The 27,721-nt window shown below is 38.1% G+C and overlaps 1 protein-coding gene across 9 annotated transcripts in view; it reads right to left on the reverse strand.

Annotated features, from left to right (window-relative positions):
• CNTN4 (contactin 4) overlaps nucleotides 1-27,721 on the reverse strand; it is a 950,427-nt gene that overhangs the window by 230,171 nt on the left and 692,535 nt on the right. For all 9 annotated transcript variants that reach the window (XM_082345360.1, XM_082345363.1, XM_082345356.1 and 6 more), the window contains one exon: nucleotides 11,718-11,813. In XM_082345360.1, coding sequence (XP_082201486.1) covers nucleotides 11,718-11,813 — 96 coding nt within the window. The remainder of the gene's footprint in view (nucleotides 1-11,717; nucleotides 11,814-27,721) is intronic.

The following is a 27,721-nucleotide window of genomic DNA, read 5'->3' on the forward strand; positions in this document are numbered from 1 at the left end:
TCAAAACTCTTCTGTGCTGTCTCCTGTGTACTCTTTCTATTTTCTCATCCACTAATTTCAACCTTTGTCTTCCTTCTGTTTCCCTGAGGTTTGTTTCATGTTCTTTTTTAACTTCATGAGGTGAATACTTAGTTTACTGATTTTGATTTCCAGAATTCCTTGCTTAATAATGAATTTAAGGTTACTGACTTGCTTCAGAGTAAACTTTTCATAAATTTTGTTAAGCGTAGATCTGTTTTCATTCCTTCAATTTTGAAACGTCTATAAATTATGGGTTTTATTTCTGTTCCAACCCAGGAGATACTAGAAAGCAGACTTGAAATTTACATGAGTTGATTTTAAAAAAAAAATTGTGGTTGTGGTCATTGTGTAAAACTGATCTATAGCTAATTTCTAGTGTAACTACATTATGGCAGAAAATAAGGCCTGATCTATACAATTTCAACTTGTTGAACCTTTTCTTTTTTTTGGCTTAATACATAACCAATTAAAATAAGCATTATATGGGCACCAGAAAAGGAAGTACATAAATACATATTGTATTATTACATTATTCAAAGTTTTGTATCATTATTTCTATTTACTTAACTATCAAGTTACATTACAAACGTACTTTAGTAATTTCTCCTTGTATTTCCAAATGTTGAGTATTATAAATTTTGACCCTATGTTTTGCGATGTTTAAAAGAATAAAATTGGAATGCCTTCCTTGAGGTTTGTGTATTTAATAATAAAAAGTATCTTTTGCCAATTTACTGTTTTTGCATATGAATAATAATTGGTCCTAAACTAATAATTCTACCCTCTTTTCTTTTAAAGTCTACTTTATAGAGAATATTTTATTTGAAATAAATGCCATCATACTTTGGTTAGATCACACAGACTTCTAATTCAATTGTATGCTCTCATTAAATATAGAAATTATGCCTCTATATTTTCTGCCACAAGTCATATATTCTTATATCTGTCATCTTTTTTTGTGTAGTTTTTATTTATGCTGTTTTACTCATTTTTCCTTTTGGCCTTTGCTTTAATAGATTACTATTTCTTTGAACTGTCTTCAGCAACTTGGAAGGTACACATTTTGTTTTTATGTCTACCTAGATCTCTATTTCCATTAATTATTAAAATAAAGAATACCTTTGGCTCCCTCTCAAAGAGGAGAAAATACAATAAGTGTGTCATGATATAAAACAAAATGGTATACACATATATACTGGTCAAATATCTTTATCAATTACATTGATTATATATAGATTAGATCTTTACTCCCTAACTGCCATATTTACAAAGCTTCCTGATCATTATTCTTTCCTTTTACGTATTAAAAAACAAAACAAAACAACTTTAGTTAGTCATGCTTATCACTAATTCAATTTTCTACAATGTTCATTTGGCTTTTTACTGAGTCTGCATTCCAGATTTTAATTCTTTCATTACTAATTTTTGTTAGCTCCCTTTAAACCCCAGTTAGTATCAGAGTTAGGTCTCTCTTCACATGAGCATCTTTGTTTCACAGATTCCATGGTTTCTTGTGCTTGACAGAAGGCACAACAGAGATGCATCTTTTAATTTTATTGTATATTCTTAAGACATCTCTTTCACATGCATTTCTGGTGTTTGTTTTGTTTTGCATCCTCAGGCAATAGCTGACACTTCCCCCCTTCCACCCATCCCCTCTTTTAACACTGAATATTTTCTTAGGTCACCATGATGGAGTAGTTTTTTTTTTAACTTTGTCTATTAACATTGGTTGTAATTCTATCCAGGTCTTAGCTTCACTAACCAAAAATGGGTGTATCCCTTTATTCCTCCAAAAGTGTGTGGGGGGCAGCTTCCAGAATTCCTATCTGAGGAACTCAGATGGAACTTTCTATTGCTTCAGTTTCCACCTTCAGAGTAAACTGATATCACCCTTTTGCTATGTCCACACCCAATATGCCATGTTAGCTTCCTTCCCTATAAAGTGTTAGCTAGAATTGTTAATTTCCTAGTAATTTTTTGGCGGGGAAACATGGTGTACGGCATGTATGTGTGTGTTGGTAAGTATGGTAGAACATTTCCTCTGGATTCCTTAGAAAAATGTTTCCTTTATAACGGGCGAACACCTAATGTTTTAAATAGGTGTCCAGATTTAATGTGTATTTCATAGAGACATACAAAGTGGCTATTGCGACTTCATTAAGTCATTTCCTTTTAAATCAGAAGCTATAATCCTACCTTTAGACAAAATGCCACCATCTATTCCTTTGCCTATAAAAGTGAACCTTACTTGTCCAAATGCATTGTGTTGTCTGTTCTTTGATTTGACCAACTCCAGGTATTTTCTTCTTAAATGTCTGAAAACTAAACTGAATGAGTTAAAAATATATCAGAAAAATGGCCAACTTTTTTTTTAAGATTTTTAAAAAAATATATTTATTTTATTTATTTATTTTCGGCTGCTTTGGTTTTCGTTGCTGCACGCGGGCTTTGTTTAGTTGCGGCGAGCAGGGGCTACTCTTCGTTGCGGTGCATGGGCTTCTCATTGCGGTGGCTTCTCTTGTTGCAGAGCATGGGCTCTAGGCGTGCGGGCTTCAGTAGTTGTGGCATGCGGGCTCAGCAGTTGTGCCTCACGGGCTCTAGAGCGCAGGCTCAGTAGTTGTGGTGCACGGGCTTAGCTGCTCTGCGGCATGTGGGATCTTCCTGGACCAGGGCTTGAACCCGTGTCCACTGCATTGGCAGGTGGATTCTTAACCACTGCGTCCCCAGGGAAGCCCGCCAACTTATTTGTGCCGTCACACTCAGAGGATCAAGATCCCTGACAGTGGTGAATATTCCACTTTTGAGACTTCAATTTCTGATCTCCCAACCTGAGTCTATTTCCAAATTTCCAGGACTCAACCAGCATTTCCTCATTCTATGTACTGCACCATTATCCTGCTTAATTCAATGTAACATCATGAGGTACTGACCTGACAAAATACCGATTTGTTGCTGAAAATGTATCCAAAGGGCTGCTCATTTCTTTTTCACCTGAAAAGATGAGATTCATATTTCCAGTGGGCAATAAAACAAGAATGCTTGCCATATATCCTGCAGTGATTGTCCACTGGATTATTTATGAAATGCTCAGCCAGGTTCATGTTGTTGAAAGATCACTGTTGATCATTTGTTCTGCTCTGGCTGGTACACCCCTGGTAGCACTCTTAACTGGGTATGTAATGTGTTTTTCACATCTCCAGACTCTTCACCTCCCAACTAGCACCTGGGTTTCCACATAACATCATCCCTCACTGCTTTCTGGGACAGGACAACTCCAAAAGGGAACTCTGCATGCAGCTGAGCTTTGCTGAATGATCACAGTTTGTAGATCATTTCGCTTTTATGGATCAAATCTCACTTTCCAAATGCCATTTCCTTTTGGTGCTAATGTGTCTGACCCTCACTGTGACGGATCAGTGGTCCTCCAGTTCTAAGGATCAAACCTGGAGATAATCATTTTGATTTTTTTTTTTTTTAATGTTTGAAAAGAAAATAGAGACCTTCCCAACTTGAATTTAAATCTACAAATATAGTGCCTATTGTTAAATTAAGTACAGAGTACCTATCAGGAGAGAAGCTGGGTAATTAGGGCCATCATTAATTCACTAAAATCCTTGGTTTCAGCCAAATAAAGAACATGGAAACATCTGCATAAAAGCAAAGAAGGAAAAAAGAAGAGATAGAAGAAAATTCTTGAAATGTATTTCTGCTTTTTTTTTTTTTTTTTCTAAACTAAATGATCCTCTTTAGGCTACTGAACACTAAGAAATTTAATTAACTGCTATTAAGTAGCTAAGTCTATTTCTAAGTGCTACAGCCTGGGACTTGCTATAGATGCAAAAACAGCTTAAACATCTCTCTTACTAGAACTGAAAGGGGAATGAAGGCAGAAAGTATACAACTACCACTCCTGGTGAACTTTTCTTTTAAAACAGACCAGCAATTCTCTATACAGGTTAAGAAACTGGGGGCTCAGAATTATTCTATGACCAGGGAATGCTTGCTGTCTATACAAACTCATTTCTTCTACTCATAAGTATATAGTTGTTGACATCTAGGCATTCAAAAGTAACATCATGAAATCTTCAGATTGTTTTAAAGAGCTGACAGGAAAATTCAAAGGCAAAAAGTATGTTGGTAGCATCACAGAACATGCTTAACCAATTCTGGAGATAACCGACATCAGAAATATTCATCTCAGTTCTTCTTGTCACATCTAGTGATAGAGAAGCTCACCATTCTTCTAGAAATGTGGAGCCTGATTTCTCCCTTTTGCTTCCCTTGTTGATTCCTTCTTTGAGCTACGTCATCTCATGGCTGAGAGAAATGGAGCCTGTATCGGGTGTGGTAAGGACAAAAACTCTTAGTGGCCTCTCCTCCCAAACATGAAACACTCCACCAGGCCATTTAGGTTAGACAATTTTATAACAAGTAGTCCCTGATCAATGTGGCTTTTTTTTTTTTTTTTTCTCAGTTGGTGAAAAAAGGGAGGTTTAATGAATGGAGAAAAGCATCATCTTCCAAACTGTTTCACATTATTCTACGCTGATTAGATCACTTGTGTGCTATAACCTCCACTGGTTAGCAAAGTGGGAAAAGAAAAAAGGGAGGAACTGGCTCAATAACTTTCAGATAAAAGAATCCAGGTTTGTATTTTTCAAAGGAACATGGCAGAGTCAAGGAGCATCAAACAGGATTGCCTTAAGAATATTTAAAACAAGATTAAAAAAAAAGCACCTAGTACTATGGTGTTGATGAACCTATCACTAACTAAATATTAACCTCTCCTCACTGAATTTCAATAGATGTGTATTCAAATGAATATATAATGTTTTGGGCTTAGAAGTGGAACTCAGAATGCATTTTCCATAGAAATAATATCATACAAGTTGGTTTACCAGAGTTTGATCCGTAATATTCTTGAAGACTAGAACAGCAGTATTATTTCAATGCTGCTCCAACCAGCATTTTAAACATTATTTCCCAGGATCCCACATCCAGAAAACCTCTTCTCAATCACTGATCTCCAACAAGGTCACTCTTAACTTATTGAACACCTGTGGTTCTAAAATTTATTTGCAGGAGATAGGGCATCTCTCAGGTAAGTCGCTTCTCAGGTGACATGAAATGGGCATCAAAGGGCAGCTATTTCAGTGGTGACCAAACAATAAGGACTCAAGATCCTAAGAACATAATTTATCACTTGTTATTTAAGTGTCTTAAAAACTGAGTCTATTTTTGGGCACCTTCCCTCACTCCACACACACACACAGAACGAGATGACTCAAGTGCAATGCCGGCCCTTCATCCTGATGTGCACGCTCAACCATGTCCCCACTATAACCAGAAAAGGAGGCTGGTACCACACTTAGAAAGGGACTCTTCTTATAGCTTTTCATGACAATTAAGTGACTGTTAATCTTATAACCATCTAAAATTTTCAAATTTTGCTTTTTTAAAATTGCCAGGGCTTCCCTGGTGGCGCAGTGGTTAAGAATCCGCCTGCTGATGCAGGGGACACGGGTTCGAGCCCTGGTCCGGGAAGATCCCACATGCCGCGGAGCAACTAAGCCCGTGCGCCACAACTACTGAGCCTGCGCTCCAGAGCCCAACTCCTGAAGCCCGGGGACCTAGAGCCCGTGCTCTGCAACAAGAGAAGCCATCACAGTGCGAAGCCCGTGCACTGCAACGAAGAGGAGCCCCCACTCGCCACAACTAGAGAAAAGCCCGCACGCAGCAACAAAGACCCAACACAGCCAAACATAAATAAATAAAATAAATAAATTAAAAAAGAAATTGCCATACAAAATAAGCTGAGGATTATGTTCCCTAGTCTTTTAAAAAAAACTCCGCAATATTTTAAAACCCTTAGCTCCTCTGAGGCCCACTTAATGCTTTGCTTCTTCTAAGGAAATGAATGGAGCCCAGGCACATACTGTGCACACTAATGTAACATGCAAACATAAAGAATTACATGGGGCTTGGCCTCTGAGAAGATGTTTGGCAGAGTTCATCTCAACTGTCATGCTGAGTCTTTAAGAGCAATTTTCAAATGTTAGAAGAATGGCTAAATCAGCATTTTAATAAAGCCACAATGCCAGCGCATGATGAGTTTATGTTAATAATAGATGCATATTCCAGATGAATCTCTTGGAAGATATATCTGAAAAATATTTGCCTACATAAAATTTGTTACATGAATGTAAATCAAGAATCATAATATGTCTTCAAAGACAAGCGATTTTCTGATTTAATTTTAATTCCAAGCTTAGGCAAATGAAAAAATCAAACCAGGCCTAATTAATAAAATCAGGAATGTTTGGATGTTTGAATTTTGCAAACTGGTGCCACATTTATTATGTCTCTAATCCTTACAACACACTGGAGAGATTTAAAGGACAAAGATAAATTCCATTTGGCTGGCATAATGCTGTGTGAGGATTTGAGAGTTATGCTGGGAACCAAGATATGGAGAAGGAGAGCCTGAAATCTCGGTGAGAGAAAGTAGAGGAATAAGTTGGAAGTGGAGGGACTGCTTCCTGAGGAAGGTGGTCAGTTGTCTAATCAACAGAGTGAGAAAATTAGAACCTAGCCAGGAAGACGTCAGTATCCAAAGGTGTCTGATATGGTAGGCGGGGCCTGGTAACTAGACTACCTGGAGGTTGCAATACTCAGAATCCAAAGGATAGTGTGTTATGGTTTGAGGTTTGGAGCCGGATTAAAATGGAATCTGCATGTACCTTTGGGTGAAGCATGAAGGCCAAGAGCTAAGCTGTCTGGACTGCAGTGGAATGGGTTGGTATCTGGAGCTAATATGGATGCCCCTGAAAATCTAAAGTTATATAAAATTGGTAAGCAGTTTGGGGCAGTTTGGGGCAGGCATGGGAATAAGGCATGGAGAGGGGAATTAAGCACTCCCTGCCTTACTCATTATACATTCTTGACTAGAATGTAGATGTCTTGAAGATTATTCTGGGCATAAAGGATGCTCATTTTAGCATAGCAAGATTAGTTGTGGCCCAGTGACCTGTCAGCATAGTTTGGACTAATTAAGAAACTGGGTGAGCCGGATTCTGAAGGTGACATCTTGATGCCGGAAGCTGAGTCCGTGTGGGGAGATAGAAAAAGAATAGGGCTCAGAGAAGTTACATAATTGGCTCAAGGAAGTTAACAGCAGCACTAGGATTAGAATGTGGGTGTCCTAGTTCCATGCTCTTACCTCTGTCCTACAGAAAAGACAAAACATCCAGCTGAAATAACCATGCTGTGGGAGGGCGTGATGGATTTATTTAAGACTATAATATTCATGATATGTCTAGATCAAATCAAATTTCTGGGCCCCTGGAGATGTTTGCAAATAGAAAGCTTTTGCTGGGACAAGACCGACTTGATTTTGTAGGGCAGACGCACAAGTTTTCCACCCTGGCTACATATTCGAATCACCGGGAGTGCTTTTAAAACTATGAATGATGTCAAAGGAACCAATCTCAAAAAAAATTCAGATTGAATTGATATGGGATGGCACCCAAAGAACTAATGCATACAGAGTACAAAAAACTAGTTGTACGGTTGTCTCCTGACTATAAAAAAAATGGGGCACATTCTACGCAAAGGTAACTCCTAGACCTGCCATTTATTAACGTGTGACCTCACTTTATCTCTTTGCTTTGACTTTCTTATCTACGAAACACATATCCTTATTTCTTATAGGATTATTGTAAGGATCCAAAGATAATATAAGGTAAACTAAAGATTATAAACACCATAAGGAACTCTACAGATGCTGTTATAAGGTCCCTGAGTTTGGTGCCGTGCGAATGGGATCTAAGTTTAACGGGGATGTGTTCAGCATAAAAGCATCCAACGACGACAATTATAGCTAGTTTCTCTATAACTCATAACAACGAAAATAATCTCAGAATCAGAATCATGTGCCTTTCTTTTTTTATACTCTGGGAAGGCATACTTTCTCTAACAACGACCTAGTAAGAGCGGTCCAAATGTAAAATGCTACCTCTTCACGGGAATACCTGAGAAAAAGCCAGTCTTTTCTTAGTTGTTCACCTCTCTTAACAACAATGACAAAAATATAGGAAAGCCTGAAGTGATTATATTTTATTTTAAATTCTTTTAAGTACGAATTGGACATAAAAAATGTTTAACACTTCTGCTTGGGTTTGATGTGGAAATCAAAGTACTCCACCTCAGCAGGGTGAACCTGGGCTGGTTTTGTTGAAGGTGGTCAAAGTGGGTGGATCTTCAATCTGGTGCTGCCTCAATCTGTTCCAGTCAACTGGAACAACAGTTTTGGGGACCCTGCCCTGGGTTTATGGAATCAGAATATCCGTGGGCAAAGGCCGGGCACCTGTGGCTCTAACATGCTGCCCTGGTGATGCTTCTGCTTCCTGCACACCTCTAGCCAGAGGTGCGGAGTGTGGGGGGAGCATAGGTGAAGCTCAGGGCTTTTCAAACTTTAATGTGCACATGAATCACTTGGAGATCTTGTTAAAATTTGAATTCTGATACAGTAGGCCCTGTGTGGCGCCCAACACTCTTGTCTTTTTAACAATCTTCCAGGTGAGGTAGATACTTCAGGTCCAGGGACCACATTTTGAGTAGCAAGGATCTGGGTGACATATAAAAGGAAGGTGGAAACAAAAACATCCCTTGGTGAACAGTTCATGGGGATTTCACCGGTGAATAAGCTGTCAGTTTTAAGTAAGCTAGGAGGAAGAATCTCAAAGTACCTCACTTCTGTTCCTATTTAACGAGTGGTTGAAGATCACGAATTCCTGCTGCCAAATGACCCTGGAGTTGATGGAAAGCATGGTGAAAATTCTAGATCTCAAGATACTCTGTTTCTAATCTAAGGAAGCATCATAGACAACCAGAGCCCCATCATCCATAGTGATTTCTATTTTTTGGTGTTTGTGTTAAAGACTTAATAGTACAATCTATGCGACATCACATCTGAATTTGTACCTATTAACCAAGAAATGACAAAGATGCTATGCATGGTGATTCATAGAGCACTGGAAATACCTGCTGATGGAAATGCTTTTCAAAGTAGATTAATTGCTGCTCATTTCTATGTTACCCTAAGAAGGCCTGACACTGCACAGCTTTTGAAATAGGACATGCAGCATCCCTTACAATGGATTTCATGCCATTACCCAGTATCCCACTGATACAATAAAAGGCTGACTCATTTCCTTTCCTCTTCATGATCTGTTACAATAGAAACTGGGATACCATATGCTGGGTTTAAAACGCTCAGTATATCCAGCGGCTCTTGGCGATGCTGCCAGCTTTAAGGTGATCACAGCCTGGAGAAGCAATGAGAGAATCACTGCTGGACAGTTTGCATTGGAGGGTTTTGAGTAACTGGGGAGATTTCATCAGATAATCATTGACTCCACTGCCCCAAACTGATGGATGTCTGTGATGCTCTCTTATAACCTTCAATATCCACCTTGTTTTCTCGCAAATTTCCTTGCCTTGCCTGCCTTGCCTACAGTATTACTGAGCTCACAGTTTCTAACAGAGCCCATAATGAGAATATTTATTTCCTTGTCTTTCACCATCAAGACTGTCAGGAATGTCAGCACAACTCAAGGAACTGGATTTCAGAGCTGCTGACTGCTGCCAGCGGAGACAAGCAAATTTCAGGGGATGTCTACAGAAATGTTTAATATATTTCTGAGTGGGAAGGGGAAAGTATTCAGGTTCATTCACTGTAGAGCAGCACAACAGCGCTTCTTGTGCTTTGCCTTTCCCAAAGATATCATTATACCAGGGACTAGTGGGGTATTTTTTTCTCAATATGCTGTAAGATTAATTTTCAGAGTTGCTGCCATGTTATGAAAGATTAATGCTGTGAAGGTAGCCTGCAGAAGAAATCGGCAAAATCTTCCTTTCTTATTTGATCAAATTTCATAATAAGAAGAGAACTGTTAATGTGAGTGAACATCTCTTTAACCTAAATAGATGTCCAGTTAATTGCTCTCCTCATATAAAGGACAGGACTTCAATAATGCACATATAGTTTATAAATATGTTTAGTTTTTATTCAGCAATTATTATGTAATGATAGAACTAAAAGGGATCTCAGAGATTTCTTTTAATCTCTTCCTTTAGAGATAAGTAGAGATAGAGAATGTGAACATAGTAGCCCAATATCAGATAATGATTTGAAATAGAGCCTGGACCAGAATTCATCTCCTGGACTCCAAATTGAATGCTTCTGATACTAACTTGGCGAGAAAATTAAGTCCTAAAGAATAAACCCATTTCTCAGAAGACAAACTCCTGAAATCTAATCTGGATTCTCTGCCAGTCTCAAACACCAGAAACCCTAACAATTCCATACCTTCCATCCAGACTTGGAGGGGTGCCTGCCTCTTCCACCTGTTTATCTATTCACCGTGCTTGAAATGCAAGCCATGTAGCTGTTTTACTAATTGTTATTTCCTGCTAAAAACGTTAGCGGGGGCATTAGGTGAGAAGGAAAAGTTAAAACTTCTGAAGACAGGACAAAAATAAAATGGTGTTTTCAAATTCCCAGTTTAAAATATTTTCTTTTTCCATCACGTGTAAAGCCAAATGGAAAATTAAGGTAATAACAAGGAGAGCAGGTATCAACTTAAATTGTAGCCAGAGTGATCACAAATGGAGTTTATCAATCTTGTCAGCACAAACTGTAGTGAAATCCTAATAAATCTCACTAACTATTAAACCTCCAGACTACTGAACTCTGTATGTGCAGTCAGAGTCACCTTACAGTCATCATTAGTCCTTTCTGCAGACACTGCAAACTGCCTACACATCGTCTCTCCGCATTCTCCCTTATTATCAAAATTATGATTTTTTAGGGCCATCATGTATCTGTAGAAAACACTTGATTTTTGTGTCTCTTTTGCCACTGGAGTGATCAATGAAATGTACATAAAAGTCCTTGGGCAAAGCAAACCTTCCATAATACAAAAGCAACTCGAAATGAAGAGACTTCTGACATTTGCCCTGCCCTCTTCCCATTTCTACCTTTCTGCACTGCACATTGGTGCCTTAGCCATGCCCCATGTTTAGGACTTCAGAGAAGGATCAAAGAAAGGGCTTGGGTCCTGGAAGATGTCCCCCAAAAGTGGTGCCAGCTTTATACCACATACGTTTGGAAGTCTTGTGTGTGAGAACAACACAAACCCAAGTCCACTGAAGCCAGTGTGAGCTGGGTTTTCAGGGACTTACAATCAAATGCATTCCTAACTGATCTAGTCATTATGAGTCCTTACAAAGTCATCTTGGATTCTGTGGTCAAGGGACTTTGGTTCTGGGTCTGATCCCTTCCCAGACCAACAATGAGATGAAGTGAAGCAAGGCCATCTTTTAATACGATCAAGTTGAAAGAAGTGCTGGCGGTTTTACCTACGTGGCTTTACCAAGCAACAGGATTCTGATTTTGATTGACTCAGGTGTCTTTCCCCTTGAGCCAGGTAGACAGCAGGGGGATGGAACATTTGTACAATCTGATATTTTCCTATCCTAATTATGGGAGGCACTGACGATGCTTCCTCGACACAGAGGGACTTTGGGAATCTCTACAAATGACACTGTCCCCCTTGCTGATGCCAAGAGGGTGAACAATCAGCTAGAAAAATAGCAGCCAGTGACGTGTGCACATTTCGGTGCAGAGTTACCTCCAGAATGGGCTGGTGGGCCGCACAGTAGTACCATCCCCTGACCTTGGCGGACAGACACGGTGCTTCTCGTTCTTGTTTTAAAGTTTTCAAGGTCTGTTGGGAGAAATAAAGGAAAAGGAGTTTAAAATTTAAAGTCCTAAGGCATTATGGAAGACTAATACTACTTCAAAAGAGGATAGTCTTCTGCTGAAAAATAGCCTTTACAGCACCCAGATCAGGGAAATTCAACTTTACCCTCTTCTTGCATGATATTGTCCCATCCTCCATGACTCTATATCTATACTGTAAGGCAGCCACTTGCCACATGTGCCTATTTAAGTTAAAAACAGTTAAAATCAAATAAAATGTATGAATTCAGTTCCTTAGTCACACTAGCTGCATCTTAAGTGCTCAAGAGCCACACGTAGCTACTGGTTTCCATACTGGACAGCAGAGAGAGAGAGAACATTTACATCAGTGCAGAAAGTTTTATTGGGTAGCACATGTCTGGAAGGAGTAAGTGACCTCCCCAACTTCTATCTGTAATTAAATATCATTATCAGGATGTAAATTCGTGTTTTTTGATAGTCAACTGTTTACTTCACAAACCGTTCCATTATATGCAATTATGTTTGTTACTCTATACGTACCTAGAATATGACTATCTCTGTCTACACACACACACACGCTACATACAATGTGTAAAGAGACACACATACACAATTGTTTTATAAAGTTCCTGTGTATTTTTAAATACTTATAAGGTACTGTCCAAGGTTCTGTTTGGAGGAAAGTTCCCCTTTCTCAAGGAGGTCAAATCTGGTTAGAAAGATAAGACGTTACAAGCCCAAAGATCACAGTTGGAGTCAGTAAAGACACAGTTGCCAATAAAAATGAGTTAATATAAGAAAAATGTCTAATAAAGTGACAGACACATTATTGTTCAAAAAGATTTTTCTTTCATCCTTCCAAATGCAAATCCTCTCAGCAATGATTGTTTTAAGTGCCATTTCATTTTTTGTTGTCTGAAACATTTGCTGTAATAACCTGTTACCAGATTTGAGGATTATTCTAAGCCAAGTATGTTCTGTAGGGTTGCAAGCCCTGTAGCTGTGCACATCAGAGTTCAGTAACATTTATTGACTATTTCCTCCATTTTGGCCATTCTGGTAAGTATTTTATGGTGATTATTTCAAGCGATCCTAACAACAATTATATGAGTTAAGTACCATTAATATCCTCATTTTACTGACTAGAAAAGAGAGGCGCTATAACACTTGTTAAAGGGTACAACATCAGGGAGTAATGGAGCTAGGAAATAAACCTGGATAGCATTGCTGCAGTTACAAAATGGAATGTTTCCACACTAAGGCTTGGTTTCAGGGAGTGCTCACAGGGTTAAAAATAATTTATACACTGAGCTGATCTCCCTGTGCTATGCGGCTGCTTCCCACTAGCTATCTATTTTACATTTGGTAGTGTGTATAAGCTCAGTGCTTTGTGACCACCTAGAGGGGTGGGATAGGGAGGGTGGGAGGGAGGGAGATGCAAGAGGGAGGAGATATGGGGATATACGTATATGTATAGCTGATTCACTTTGTTATAAAGCAGAAACTAACACACCATTGTAAAGCAATTATACTCCAATAAAGATGTTAAAGAAATAATTTATACATATACATGTCTTCATTACCAGCTTCTTCTAGAATTAGGCAAATTTGAAGCTAATATATTATTGCTTTTACTAATTAAGCATATACAAATTTGGCTGCCAGCTCAGGATACAGACATTATGAAAAGAAAGCTTCTGCCTGGTAGGGACTCAAGAGTTTGGTGGGCAGGACTGACAGGTAACACCTAATCATGGGAACCCAAAGACTGTTGAAGTTGAGGTGTGCAGAGCGACACCTTGAGGACACACACGTCCTTAGTGCAAAACAAAACATGACTACAATTTGATGCTTTGATGTAATAAAATCCCTTTTATTATATTTCTGATGTAATAAAATTCCTTTTATTCCATGAGTACCAGGTCAGGTTAGGACATGATTTTTTCTTCTCTTTAAGGAAATGGTTTGAGAAGCCTTCGAAAATGATTAAACTAGAGATTTTAAAAACTTCATTATGGCATTAATACTGTAAACCATTATCCCTAAAAATGACACTGAATCATTCTAAATTGTTGCTTCTGCATACAGGTTCTTAAAATAAGTCATCTAAATTTTGGCACAGACATCTCATCCAATCTCCAGAGTTGCATGAAAAATTAAGAACTGATGGGTAAAAGAGATCAAGTCTTATCCAGGCAAAATCCACCTTGATTCTGACTAGAGAAAGAGCATTAGGAAATGAGAAAGAAAATGAGAAATATATGCAATGATTTTTTAACTTGTCCTTATTGAGTTTTAAAAACTGCATTCCTGTTTATCTCCCTATAGTTTATGAGTCCATGCAGTTCCACAGGATTTGGACAGTTAGAAAAATTGCATTAATCTGGTATTTGAGAAAATATTTCGATAAGATTCTTAGCAGTTAAGTGAAATAAATTCCGGATGGTAAACCCTACCTACATAGTGAATGGAAATATTGCATTTGGGCAGATCTGAGTTTGAAAATCATCTCTGCCATGTATTATGCAAGGTTTAATTTTCTCATAAATAACATGAGATGTAATTAAATGTAATTTATTTTGAAATAAGAATGATGGGAAAAGATTAAATGAGGTAATATTTAAAAAGCACAAAGCCTTTCCTGCTACAAGTTTGGTGCTTATTATATGTTTGTTCTGTTCACTGAGGAATAATGTAATCCAGTGGCAAATCATACCCCTATTATTATATTTAAGAAAGGGTTTTGAATAGCAAATGCACTCTAGAGAGAGGTGAAGAGGCTAGTCAAAGGCCACCATATTTATGCACATGTTTGAGAAAAGATTGCATGTCCATTATTGGTCTTTTCAGATGTAATTATCCATTCAGATCCTAATTGCTAGCAGCATGATAATTTTCCAAATTAAAGAACTATGTGTGTGTGAATGGGTATTTTTTTGAAACTTGGACATGGCTAGGCCTTTCCCAGAAATATTCTCATATATATTATCTTATTTAGGGTCATTTTATCTCCAAAGACTTGGTACTAGGTAATGATCAGTAGCAACAGGCATTCCAAGTTAGAATACGTTATAGATAATGTTACGTCATCATGACCGTAGCACTCATAGCAATAATTGGATCTACTTGCAAAATGTATTGAGTTCATACCATGTGCTAACAACTTTTCACACAGATCTCATTTAATTCCATTATAGTTTTAATTCCCAATTTTCAGGTGATGTAACTGAAGTTCAGAACCTTCTTCACACACTGAGAAAGTGACCAGAAGAATAAAAACTCATCTGCCTCTCTCCAAACCCACCACTATCAAGTACCAGAATCTATCATTTCCCCACTGACTTAGTGAAGCCAGTGAAAAAGGGCATTCAAACTAGTTACTTCACATCCTAGGGACCAAAAAAAAAAAAAAAGTTTGAATGAATTTTATGCTCTTCAGTGAATATGTAAGAAAGTCCACATTTCAATGCACAATTCGATGAGTCGGTACATTTGATTCCAAATTTTCTATTCCTTTGTTTTTCCTTGCGGGTGATCACTTGATGGGGGGATTTTAAACATCAGGTGCAAAGGATGGAGTGGAACAAGGAGAAAACAATCAGAAACCGCCGTATTAAAAAGCAGGATTGTTGCATTGTTAGGGAGGTAGCTGAACAATGACACTTGGGTAGTATTCCCTTTAGCTCCATGCAGCTAGTTACTAAAGGTAGTTGGATAAATGATAGTTACTAAAGGTACCTGAATAAATGATGTACTCATATGACAAGGAATTAATATCCATGTACTGTGGTTTCTCAAAACGTTTTTTGCAGCTTTATATATGGTTCATTGAAAAGTGACTTGTAGACTTTTTTAAAAAATGAGTGACCATACATTTTGGTGTTGACTTCATTCATCAGCATTTTATATAAATATGTCCAGAAATCATGGGCTGAAAAATGCACAATTTTCTGGCAGATGTGTTTTCCTATCATATTTTTCTGTGAAAACAACTGTCCTTTATTCTTCTGTAGAATATAATATTAGCACTTTAATTTTACATGAGGTTTTAAAAAATACACTATTATAGTACTTGGAATGTGTAGCTCATTGAGAGCTTAGAGGAAGTGCTTTAGCAGCTAAATTCCTTGAGGAGTAAAAGTGTACAAAGGTCTTAAAGCTGGAACATGAGATAAATAATAAAAGCCTTAATATATGAAAACATTTGGAATTCAGGCCACAGAGTAAATCAGAGAGTGAGGGGGGAAAATCTCCAGATATTTACTGTCTGGTAAGTTATTAAATGTTTAGAACTGGGGATGAGGTAGTCTATAAAAAAAACCTGGATGGGTCAAAAGAAAACAAAATCGAGGGTCCAAGATATTTTTTGAGAAGTAATAACAGTAAATAAGAAAGAGTAACTTTTTTGGCCATCGTTAAGGGACTGCCCATCACACTTATGAACAGGAAGAGTTAAAGCCATCCACAGGGTGGAGCCAGAGAGGAAGAGCATAAGAAATTCAGCTTTAAAATGGCCAGGAAATGTTAATGAGATAGTAACATACATCATGCTTTGTCAAGAATCCACAGAGGGGTAGGAGAAGAGGAAAGAGGAAAAATGATACAGTAAACCATGCAAGTAATGCACATATTTTTAATGCATGTATTATTTACTACAAGTTAAAAAAATACCTATTCCCTTTTTTCCTGACTTGGGTAGACCTGGATTCTATTAATTCTCACAGCGTGACCTTTAGAACAAGAAACTGTCAGTGACAGTTGCCTTTGTTACTGCTTCCTTCAATTTTGAAAGAAGCAATCAATAAAAAAATCAATATCAGCTTGGAAAAATGGTCAAGTGATACATTTGTTATGAATATAATTTCCATAATGATGATTGCACTATTTATTTTAAAAAGAGGTATTTGGGGGGCATAACTTTAAAAACCAATTATCATGCAGCATATCTAAAATTATGTCTTGACTCTGCCATTTGCTCCTTGAGTGTGTACATGTGTGGATCTGCATGGCTTCTTGGACTCTAGAGACTCAGAATGACAATAAGTCTAACTTTACAAAAACCTTACGAGTTGCAAAGTCACATTTTTGACATTCTTTCCACACAAGAAGGAAGAAACCATTAGGGAGACTGGCATGGCTGACGGGTTTTTCCTGTGAGAGTGTATACAGCAAGAGGAAGAATTACCTAATGGTTTAGCACACTGGCTCTGGAGTCAGAAGGACCTGAGCACAAACTCGGTACTCTCACTCTTTAGCTGTACGATGTGGGTGAGTACACTATGATATGGGTGAGTACTCTCCTTGAACTTCAGTTTCTTCATTTCTAATATCAGGAAAATAATTCCTATCTCATAGGGCTCTTTAGAGATTAAGATCATGAATATAAAGCACTTAACACAATGACTGGCCCAAAGTCAGTAGTCTGTAGATGCTAGCACTATCATTATCATTTCTGAGCACCACAGGAAAGTCTACAGAAAGTGACTCACTGGGGCAAAGCTAGTGATTCCAAACTTCCACCAGATAAAGTAACAGTAGAGTAGTCAGGTCAATCTCACTGTGACAAAATAAGCTGATAAGACTTAAAACACCTCTTCTTTTGCTGGTCTTAACTGTGTTTTCAAGTCTAGACTGGTGCTAAAGTAAGCCAGATACCTTATCCTTTGCAGTGCATGCAGTGTACTCTTCATGTGACCTAAAATTAAGATACACTCACATATACTGAATTCAGATAATTTTCCTTAAGAAATTCCTATGATGGTATATTCTGAGCAGGTATTACTTTTTAATGTTAAGGTGGGAAATATCATTTTCATAAAACAGTAAAAACTGATATCTGTGTATCTTTATAAAGGATACAAAATATTGTTATTTTAACAGAGAAATAAAAGATGAAACATTATTTACTGATTATATAAATTTACTCGTTGTACTTAAAATTTGAGGAGTTTACACTGCATGCCAGACGAAAATAGAATGGATATAAATGGAACTGGAAAAAATATATATATATACATTATATGTTTGTCAGTATCTTGCTTTTCCTATGGCATTAATTTTTCCATTTGTTTAGCCAATCTTCAGCAAATACTTTTTGAGTTCCTCTTTTCCTCCAAGTATTGGTGTCAGCCATCTTATCTCTCCAACAACTAAGTAAAACAAAACAATCAAAAACCTGTGGATATGCTCAAGATCTGACATTAAATATCCCAATTTGTTGGCAGTTTAAAGTAAGGGACCAAAATCTGATTCTAGGTAGCGGTTTGACTTTGAAAAGAAAAGCCAATCTCTTTCCTGGAGATCTCTGTATAGATAACAAAGGACCTTATCAGTATTCCTAAATTAATGTACACACACTTTACAAATGACTCAGTTATAGAAATGGCTTTTGACCTTCTTCTTTCGTAGGCTAATGCTACTGCTATCGACATCCCTATGAAAATCCTTAGAGCACTTGTTTCAAGTGAAAAAGGAAGAACTCATGGGAGCTCTCCCAGGTGCTGATTCTGACCCTCACAATGTTTTCCCTCTGTCTGAATTTTTCCTCAACCTCTTTAGTCATATCAGATGAAAGTCTATAATTTAGGGATTACTTTGGAATTATAGAAATACCATTTTAAACCCATATATGGCTGCAAATGCATTACCTTGCTATGAGTCACTTACAGTGAAGAATTAATTAATTCAAAGAGATTGTTTCCTCTTAAATAAATAAGAGCAGTATGGATTCTTTGAATGTGAGCTTTGATTAACCAAAAAAGAAACAAAGAAAATGTAATCTATGGAGTAATAAGGAAGGCAACATAAGGCTGAGAAAGCTCAAGAAAGGAATAATGACTTAAAAATACTCTTAAATTTGATTTTCTTCACAGGTGTTTCTTACTGAAAGAGTTATGTACCAACAAAACTATCTATAAACAATACCAGTTTCTCACTCAAAACTCTTTACCTTATTTTTTTGTAGAAGAGCTGAAAAGGAAAAAGAAAAAATATATATAGGATGAGAAAGGTGTGTGCAGATTGCCAAAGACAAATTTGTCTGGGGTCAGCAATTCTGCATTTAGCAAGAGGTATTCTCCTCTTTCTCTTCCTGCACCACATTACTACATCACTTTTTCTTTCCAGTAACGAAACCTAGGCAAGACCTGAAAATAGCATAATGAATGTTACCTGTTAAGGAGGCTTCTGTGGGCTGATCTGGAAATTTAATCACTTTTGTAAATATTAACTCTTTGGGAGAAATGTAAGGCCAGTTTCAACTAACTTATGTAAAGAACACAATTTCTCACTTTCCATGCATTCATTCATTAAATCCTCACAACAACTCTATGATGTAAGTATTATTACTGATTCCACTTTATAGAAAGAAAAAAAATCCATATCCAAGATCACAGTCCTAGTATAAGGAAGAGTGTGGATTAGACCCCAGCTCTTCTTTGACCCACAAGTCCATGTATTTAGCCTCTATTCTATACTGAATTAAATACCAGGAATGAAACAACATATGTTGATATTCTGGTTGACTATTTGAGACTCATATTTTTTTACCCCTCTGCTATTATTTTCTTGACTTTACAAGAAAATAAAGGTTGCTTTGCTGCCCTTTTCCCTGTAAGTGTACGACTTTCCTGATAGCTATTTTTATTTCTGATTTCAGATTTTTTTCTTTCCTCATTGCTTTGACATACTCTATTTTACCTAGACCTTCATGCTATTTAAGAAGCCAAAGAACAACCCAGTTTCAGATGTTTGAGTTTCCCTGCGTGTTCCATAAAAGCGTGCACCTACCAGACTCATGAGGTTACTGTGATTAGTACAATCTGGCATCATAAATACTGTTGTTCTTTGGAGACAGGTGCCCTAAAACACAAGCTATAATTACCAGCATTTTTCTCTACAGGAGCACATCTCCTTTTGCATATCATCCTGACTCAGGAGTGTTAATGGTTAGGCATCTGCATTCTCTATCTTTGGTTTCATACTTACACAACACAAAGAGAAACAAAAGTTTCAGAAAACCATTTGGCCTAGAAAATTTCAGAACAAAATATGGACTCTTTGCTGAGCTCTACAATAGCCCTTAGGGATCTGATCCTTGCCCAGGTCCCCAGTCTCATCGCTTGTTAGGTTCCCCCTTACCTATTTACACTGTAACAACCATGTTTTGCTTTCTGTTCTTCAAACACCTTAAGGCTAATCCTGTTTCAGTACCTTTGAACTTGCTGTTCTCTTTACTTGGAATGCTCTTTACCCATCTTTTAGCTTATCATGCTCATTCTTCACGATTCAATTCAAATGTCACCTCCTCAGAGTAGCCTTCGCTGAGTTTTTAATCTGAAGTAGCCCACCACGCAGCTCCGGTTACCCTCTATCATATCACCTCTTTATTATGTCTTTCATAGCGATCATCACCAACATCTGCGATTACTTTGTTCATTTATATGATATTTGGTTTATTGTTCCTTCCCCCCCGCCCCACCCCAAAATGAAGCCTCAATAGAGGCAGGAATCTTTTCAGTCTTTATCAGGCTATATATAGCACAGTGCCCAAAACATGTCTAATACATATGATGTGCTTAGTTACTATTTGCTGAGCACTATTCCCTTTCCTGCTTCACACACTGAGGTGGTGGTCAGGAGACTTGCTGGAGCAGGGTGAACTTTCTTGTAATATTTGTCCATATGACGCACTGTCTTCCAGCATCTTGGCTACGATGGACCTTTGTGTGCTCAATGACCAGGGATACTCTAAAAGATAACTTTAAGAAAAGGTCTTTAATCAACTGCACCGAGCCACCTACGATGCCTTAAAATGAAATTTAAAATGAAAGCTTAGAGGCACACTAAGACTGGAATGCAAGCAGCATATGAGACAAATGCATTGCTTGGCAAAAGAAACACTCTCTCACCCACTGACACCTGCCCCAGGGAACACTTGAGATGAGGAAAACATGAAAGGACATCATGCAAATTGCACAGGCTTGTTGCTCTTTGTAATCAGGGCTGTTATCAGCTAGTCAGGGACATATCCTATAATTATCTGTTCTTCACCTAGTGTGAGAGTTCTACAACTTGATAGACTTACGATCATTACAGTTTTGATGGAAAGAAATGTGAATCTTCATTTTGAACTTTTACTTCATAGGCTTTTTTTCTCCCCTCTGAAAATTAAAATTAGAAAGTTGTAATTCATTGTCCAAGTCTTCCTAAGAAACGGGCAACCCTAGTAGGCAAGTCAGATATATTCAAGTAACATTAGAATAAATATTCTCTGAAGAAACGCTGAAAAGGCACTGCATCAAGAGGACATCGTAAAGCTAGCTAATCTACCGGAAAAACTTTGGGGATGTATTACTGGATGGAGATATATGGGCCACAGATCATGATAAAAACCCAGAGATCACAAATCTACCAGCCAAACGATTGGTCATGAAAAACCTTGCTTTAAAGTGAAGGGAAATCGCTTCATCTCTGAATTTTTCAGTCCATTTCTTTTCTTTTGTTAAGCTTTCAGGGGTACAAGCCTGAGCAATGAGATGGCTACCGAATTTGCCTAACACTTAATGGCAGTGGATACAATCTCTGAAGGAAGAGGGGCAATTTCTCACTCCTTGATCATAAATAAAACTAGGTAGATGTTCGTATAGTTAAACTGGCTCTTAATTCTATCCAAAAAGTAGGCATTTTCCCCAAGCAGCTTGGGAGGAAATTACTCTGATGGTCAACTTTAAAGGGAGAGGCAAACTTTACTAGTATTTCCTGACACCAATGCTCTGCAGAAGTTTTGCTTTAAAAGCAAGTAGAAGACTCCTCACTATGTACTCAGTTTTGGATTTCTGAACTAATAAAATAGGGATTGGTGACTCATAACGAAAAATGCCAGTCATGCTTCAATTCATTGCTCCCAAGAAATTGGACATGTTCTGCCATACAGCTATTTGGGGGAAATCAAAGCTTTTGGAAGTAACAGGTTTGTTTAACCACTGGCTCATAGAGGGCTATTTCTTTTCTCTTTTCCTTCCCCTTCTCTGAGTATAAAACATTTCTTGGGACACTGGATGCTGAATTAGCTGTAGACTGGTTAAAATTTTTTAAGGGCATAAAAAATGCTGTATATGGATGAAATTCCCAGATGAAGAGCAGCTGTTATTTATGTTGAATTTAAGTTGCTTCGGCAACTCCAACCATATATTTTTATCTCATTTAATTACAGTTTTGAAAATAAAACCATCATCAAATATACATGCAAGCCATGTGTTTATTCATCATCTATTTAGACTTTGCTATGGGGGCTGTTTCACTGTTCCCTTCACAGAGAGAAATCAGAGATAAGGCTGCACGGTGGTAAAACTGCCAGTTTTTGGAAATGTCATCACTCAAGCACCTTGCTTTTAAATACACCCTGAGAACCAATACAGATTCATTCAATACCTACAGTAGGCCTCCAATGAGCATCTATTATATGCCAGCCACTGTTTTAGGCACTGGGGTTACATCATTGAAAAATAAAACAAACCAGATCTCTCCCCTTAAAGAAGGTAAAGTGGGTGAAAGGACCATAAACAAAATAAAAAAATCATGCATAGCATCTTTGAGGGTGATAAGTGCTATAAAAAATAAGTTAGGGAAACAGGATGGGGAACTGGCATAAAAACTATAAAAGAGGAAGATAATATAAAAGTAGGATCTTGTTACTTTCCATCCCACTTCCAAATGTGGAGAAATAAATCACTCTCCCTCTGCCGACTCAGCTCCTGGCCCCCACGGAGGCTGCAGAGAAGGGCAAAAAGTAGTGTCAAGCGACACAGCTGTCCTGATTTAGTTTTGTACTTTCTTATTTATAACTGAAGTTGAAGTCTCCTTAGTTCAGGTAACACCTGAGGAAACTAATAAGTATTTTCCTCTTCCATCTAAAAGTTTCAAAGAGTGCTAACTTCTTGGTAACTGAGGAAGTGGGAGAAAGAACTGAGCAGGCATACTAAAATATACACTAATTTCCTAAGGGAAGACAATTACCAAACCAGTATTGTGATAACTTATGCTCTGCTTTAGATACAGTTACTGTTTTCTGCCTCAGAAATCCTACAAAGCTAGAGAATTTCAGAGGTGGGAAGATCTTACTGTCTGTCTTAGTCTGTTCGGGCTGCTATTACAAATATGCCATAGATGGGGTGTCTTATACAACAGACAGTTATTTCTCACAGTTCTTAAGACTGAGAAGTCCAAGATGAAGGTGCTGGCAGACCCGGTGCCTAGTGAGGAATTGCTTACAGGTTTGCAGATGGCCGTCTTCTCACTGTATCCTCACATGGTAGAAAGTGAAGAGAGAGGAAACTCTTCGTGTCTCTTCTCATAATAGAACTGACCCATTCAAGAGGGCTCCACCCTCATGACCTAATTACCTCCCAAAGGCTCCACCTCTTTATAACAGCACTTTGCCGGGGGGTGACGGTTAGAATTTCAACATATGAATTTTGGGGGAGACGCAAACATTCAGTCCATAACAGCATCCTTTCTTCAATCTGAACTCCCTCCCTTGCCCCCCTCCCTTCTTTCCTTCTCTCCATCAATATAATTTATGGTACCATGTGTGGTGGATGCTGTGGAGAATATGATGGTAAGTTGAACATGATGCCTGACCTCAAGAGGTTTCCAATTTCGATTAGATAGGCACATAAAGAACTCTACTGCAAGGTACAAAGGAAGTAGTCAATGCTGTAGAGCTGTAGAGAGAAAGCGCTATGGGAGTTGATAAGAAGTACTTTTTGCTGGGGTGATTCATCCAGTCAGCATTTCAGCTGCACAAATGACAGACCCAAGTATATGGATCTTGGATCTGGGTTTTAATTTAAGTCAGTACCCAGGACCTGTTTCCTCTCCATCTCTATCTCAGCCCTGCTCATTCTCCCCACTTTCTCTTCTACAGGTCAAAGCTCACAGACAGCACAGGGCACTGCCTCACTCCTACTCAAGGTGTGACTGGATTCTTATGAGAACTGTAGCATCAAGTATGTCCAGGTCAGTAGCTCAAACCCATCAAAGCTAGACTCCGTCAACCATTGAGACTACTGGTTTTCACAGGAGACAAGCTCATACGCAGCTCTAGCCTCCTCTTCAGAGAACTGACGTGCCATCTTTCCATCTTCACAACATCACTCCTGAGGTCATTTTCCAGCTCAACATCTCTGGGTATTATCTCTGCCTCACAACTTTAAGGCTAGAGTTTTCAGAATATTTCAGCACAATCCCCACTGTCACAAGACACTCTACAGCAACTCTACAACCTCACTGTGGCACTTGGATTTCCACAGACTTCTTTAAACCTTGTAGACGAAGCTACATCTGTGCATAAGGATGCTACACAGGGCTTCCCTGGTGGCGCAGTGGTTGAGAGTCTGCCTGCCAATGCAGGGGACACAGGTTCGAGCCCTGGTCTGGGAAGATCCCACATGCCGTGGAGCAACTAGGCCCGTGAGCCACAACTACTGAGCCTGCGCGACTGGAGCCTGTGCTGCACAACAAGAGAGGCCGCGATAGTGAGAGGCCCACACACCGCGATGAAGCGTGGCCCCCGTTTGCCACAACTAGAGAAAGCCCTCGCACAGAAACGAAGACCCAACACAGCCAAAAATAAATAAATAATTAAAAAAAAAAGGATGCTACACAGCACAGCAAGTGATAGACCCATTTTTAAATGTCCCTAAAGTGTGTGTGTGTGTGTGTGTGTGTGTGTATGTGTGTGTGTGTGTGTATGTGTGTGTGTGTAGTTGGGTCATCTAGTGAAGGTATTACAGATCACTGCTGAGGCATCCTGGGACTTAAGTGATGATGCAATGCTCACATCCTTCTTGCTCAGCTGGAAGTTTGGTACTAATTCAGAGGTGGCTCTGGGTTGCAGTAATAATAATAGTAATGACAGCTAAGATTTATTGAGTGCTTACTATGTACCAGGTACTATTTTAAGCACTTTTCAGATATTAACTCATTTAATCTTCTCAACAATACCATGAAATAGGTACTATTTATTCCCTTTTATCTATGAGGAAATGGAGGCAAAGAAAGTGAAATCATTTGTTCAGGTTCACACTGATAGTAAATAATAATGCCAGCATTCTAACCCAGGCTTGTCTGCTTCCAGATAACCTGATGTTTTTCTTTATTTTGAATTTTTGTCAATCTGGTATATAAATGGCAATCCATGATTTCTAATTTGCATTTCTTCAGTTACTAATAAAGCTGGTTTTTTTTTTTCATGTTTATGGGCCATCCACATTATATCATTCTTAAAATGCCAGTTCATGTCTTTTACCTAGTCATCTAGTGGACTTGTATTTATTCTTACTGATTCATTGATGTTCTTTACATATTTGGGACCTTCTGTTTGTCAGTTATATTTTTATAATTATCTTCTCCTGGTACATGACTTTCTTCCCCACTCTCTTTCTAGTATTTTTTGATGAATGGAAGTCTTCTGAATGTATCAATCTTTGCTTTAAGGCTAACATTCTTAGTTTCTTACCTAAGAATCTCTTCCTTATCCCAAAGTCATAAGGATATTCTCTGCTATTTTGTTTTCTAAAAAGATTAAAGTTTTGTTATTTTCATTTAAGTTCTTGTACTCAATCACAGCACAACACTATCAGGTATCAACAGGCAGTTCTCAGCACTGATGGAATTATGTCCTATAAAATTGCTGCACACACTTATTTAGTGAATACCGTACTGTTGTTCTGAAGGGAATTACAGGGTTAGGTTTCTGTGAGTCTCTGCTCACAACATTTTCATCCACCGATCAACACATAACCTTGTATTATGTGTGTTTATATTTAAATACACCTTTTAAATATATAATGTTGATTCACTAACATTAACTCAATGCCAACAGCACTGTAACTTATGCCTGAATAAAGCTTACCTAACACACGTATTTTCTCTGTAAGGCACAGCACGGCCTTCTCTAGCTTAGGAACACTAGACAGTACTAAAGTACTATACTTTGGGCTATTTTAAACAGCAAAATTACCAACAAAGAGCATAAAAATGCAAAAAAAAAAAAGGCACTAAAAAGACTGCAAAAAGAACACTGTTTAATTAATGCACAGTAATCTCTTGCATTCCTGTACACTAATGATGAAAAATCTGAAAGAGAAGTTAAGGAAACACTCCCATTTACCACTGTAACAAAAAGAATAAAATATCTAGGAATAAACCTACCTAAGGAGACAAAAGACCTGTATGCAGAAAACTATAAGACACTGATGAAAGAAATTAAAGATGATACCAACAGATGGAGAGATTGGAAAAATCAACACTGTGAAAATGACTATACTACCCAAAACAATCTACAGATCCAATGCAATCCCTATCAAACTACCAATGGCATTTTTCACAGAACTAGAACAAAAAATTGCACAGTTTGTATGGAAACACAAAAGACCCCGAATAGCCAAAGCAATCTTGAGAAAGAAAAACGGAGGTGCAGGAATCAGGCTCCCTGATTCAGACTACACTACAAAGCTACAGTAATCAAGACAGGATGGTACTGGCACAAAAACAGACATATAGATCAATGGAACAGGATAGAAAGCCCAGAGATAAACCTATGCACATAAGGTCACCTTATTTTTCATAAAGGAGGCAAGAATATACAATGGAGAAAAGACAGCCTCTTCAATAAGTGGTGCTGGGAAAACTGGACAGCTACATGTAAAACAATGAAATTAGAATGCTCCCTAACACCATATACAATAATAAACTCAAAATGGATTAGAGACCTAAATGTAAGACCATACACTATAAAACTCTTAGAGGAAAACATAGGAAGAACACTCTTTGACATAAATCACAGCAATATCCTTTTTGACCCACCTCCTAGAGACATGGAAATAAAAACAAAAATAAACAAATAGGACCTAATGAAACTCAAAACCTTTTGCACAGCAAAGGAAACCATAAACAAGGTGAAAAGACAACCCTCAGAATGGGAGAAAATATTTGCAAATGAATCAATGGACAAAGGATTAATCTCCAAAATTTACAAGCAGCTCATGCAGCTCAATATCAAAAAAACAAACAACTCAATACAAAAATGGGCAGAAGACCTAAATAGACATTTCTCCAAAGAAGATATACAGATTGCCAACAAACACATGAAAGGATGCCCAACATCATTAATCATTAGAGAAATGCAAATCAAAACTACAATGAGATATCACCTCACACCAGTCAGAATGGCCATCATCAAAAAATCTACAAACAATAAATGCTGGAGAGGGTGTGGAGAAAAGGGAACACTCTTGCACTGTTGGTGGGAAGGTAAATTGATACAGGCACGATGGAGAACAGTATGGAGGTTCCTTAAAAAACTAAAAGTAGAACTACCATACGACCCACCAATCCCACTGCTGGGCATATACCCTGAGAAAACCATAATTCAAAAAGAGTCATATACCACAATGTTCACTGCAGCACTATTTACAATAGCCAGGACATGGAAGCAACCTAAGTGTCCATCGACAGATGAATGGATAAAGAAGATGTGGCACATGTATACAATGGAATATTACTCAGCCATAAAAAGAAACAAAATTGAGTTATTTGTAGTGAAGTGGATGGACCTAGAGTCTGTCATACAGAGTGAAGTAAGTCAGAAAGAGACAAACAAATGCTAACACATATATATGGAATCTAAAGAAAAAAAAGAATGGTCACGAAGAACCTAGGGGCAGGACAGGAATAAAGACACAGACCTACTAGAGAATGGACTTGAGGACACGGGGAGGGGGAAGGGTAAGCTGGGACGAAGTGAGAGAGTGGCATGGACTTATATACACTACCAAATGTAAAATCGATAGCTAGTGGGAAGCAGCCGCATAGCACAGGGAGATCAGCTCGGTGCTTTGTGACCACCTA

The sequence above is a fragment of the Balaenoptera borealis genome, assembly GCF_965194805.1.
Source record: "Balaenoptera borealis genome assembly, chromosome: 12".
Classification (NCBI taxonomy): Eukaryota; Metazoa; Chordata; class Mammalia; order Artiodactyla; family Balaenopteridae; genus Balaenoptera; species Balaenoptera borealis.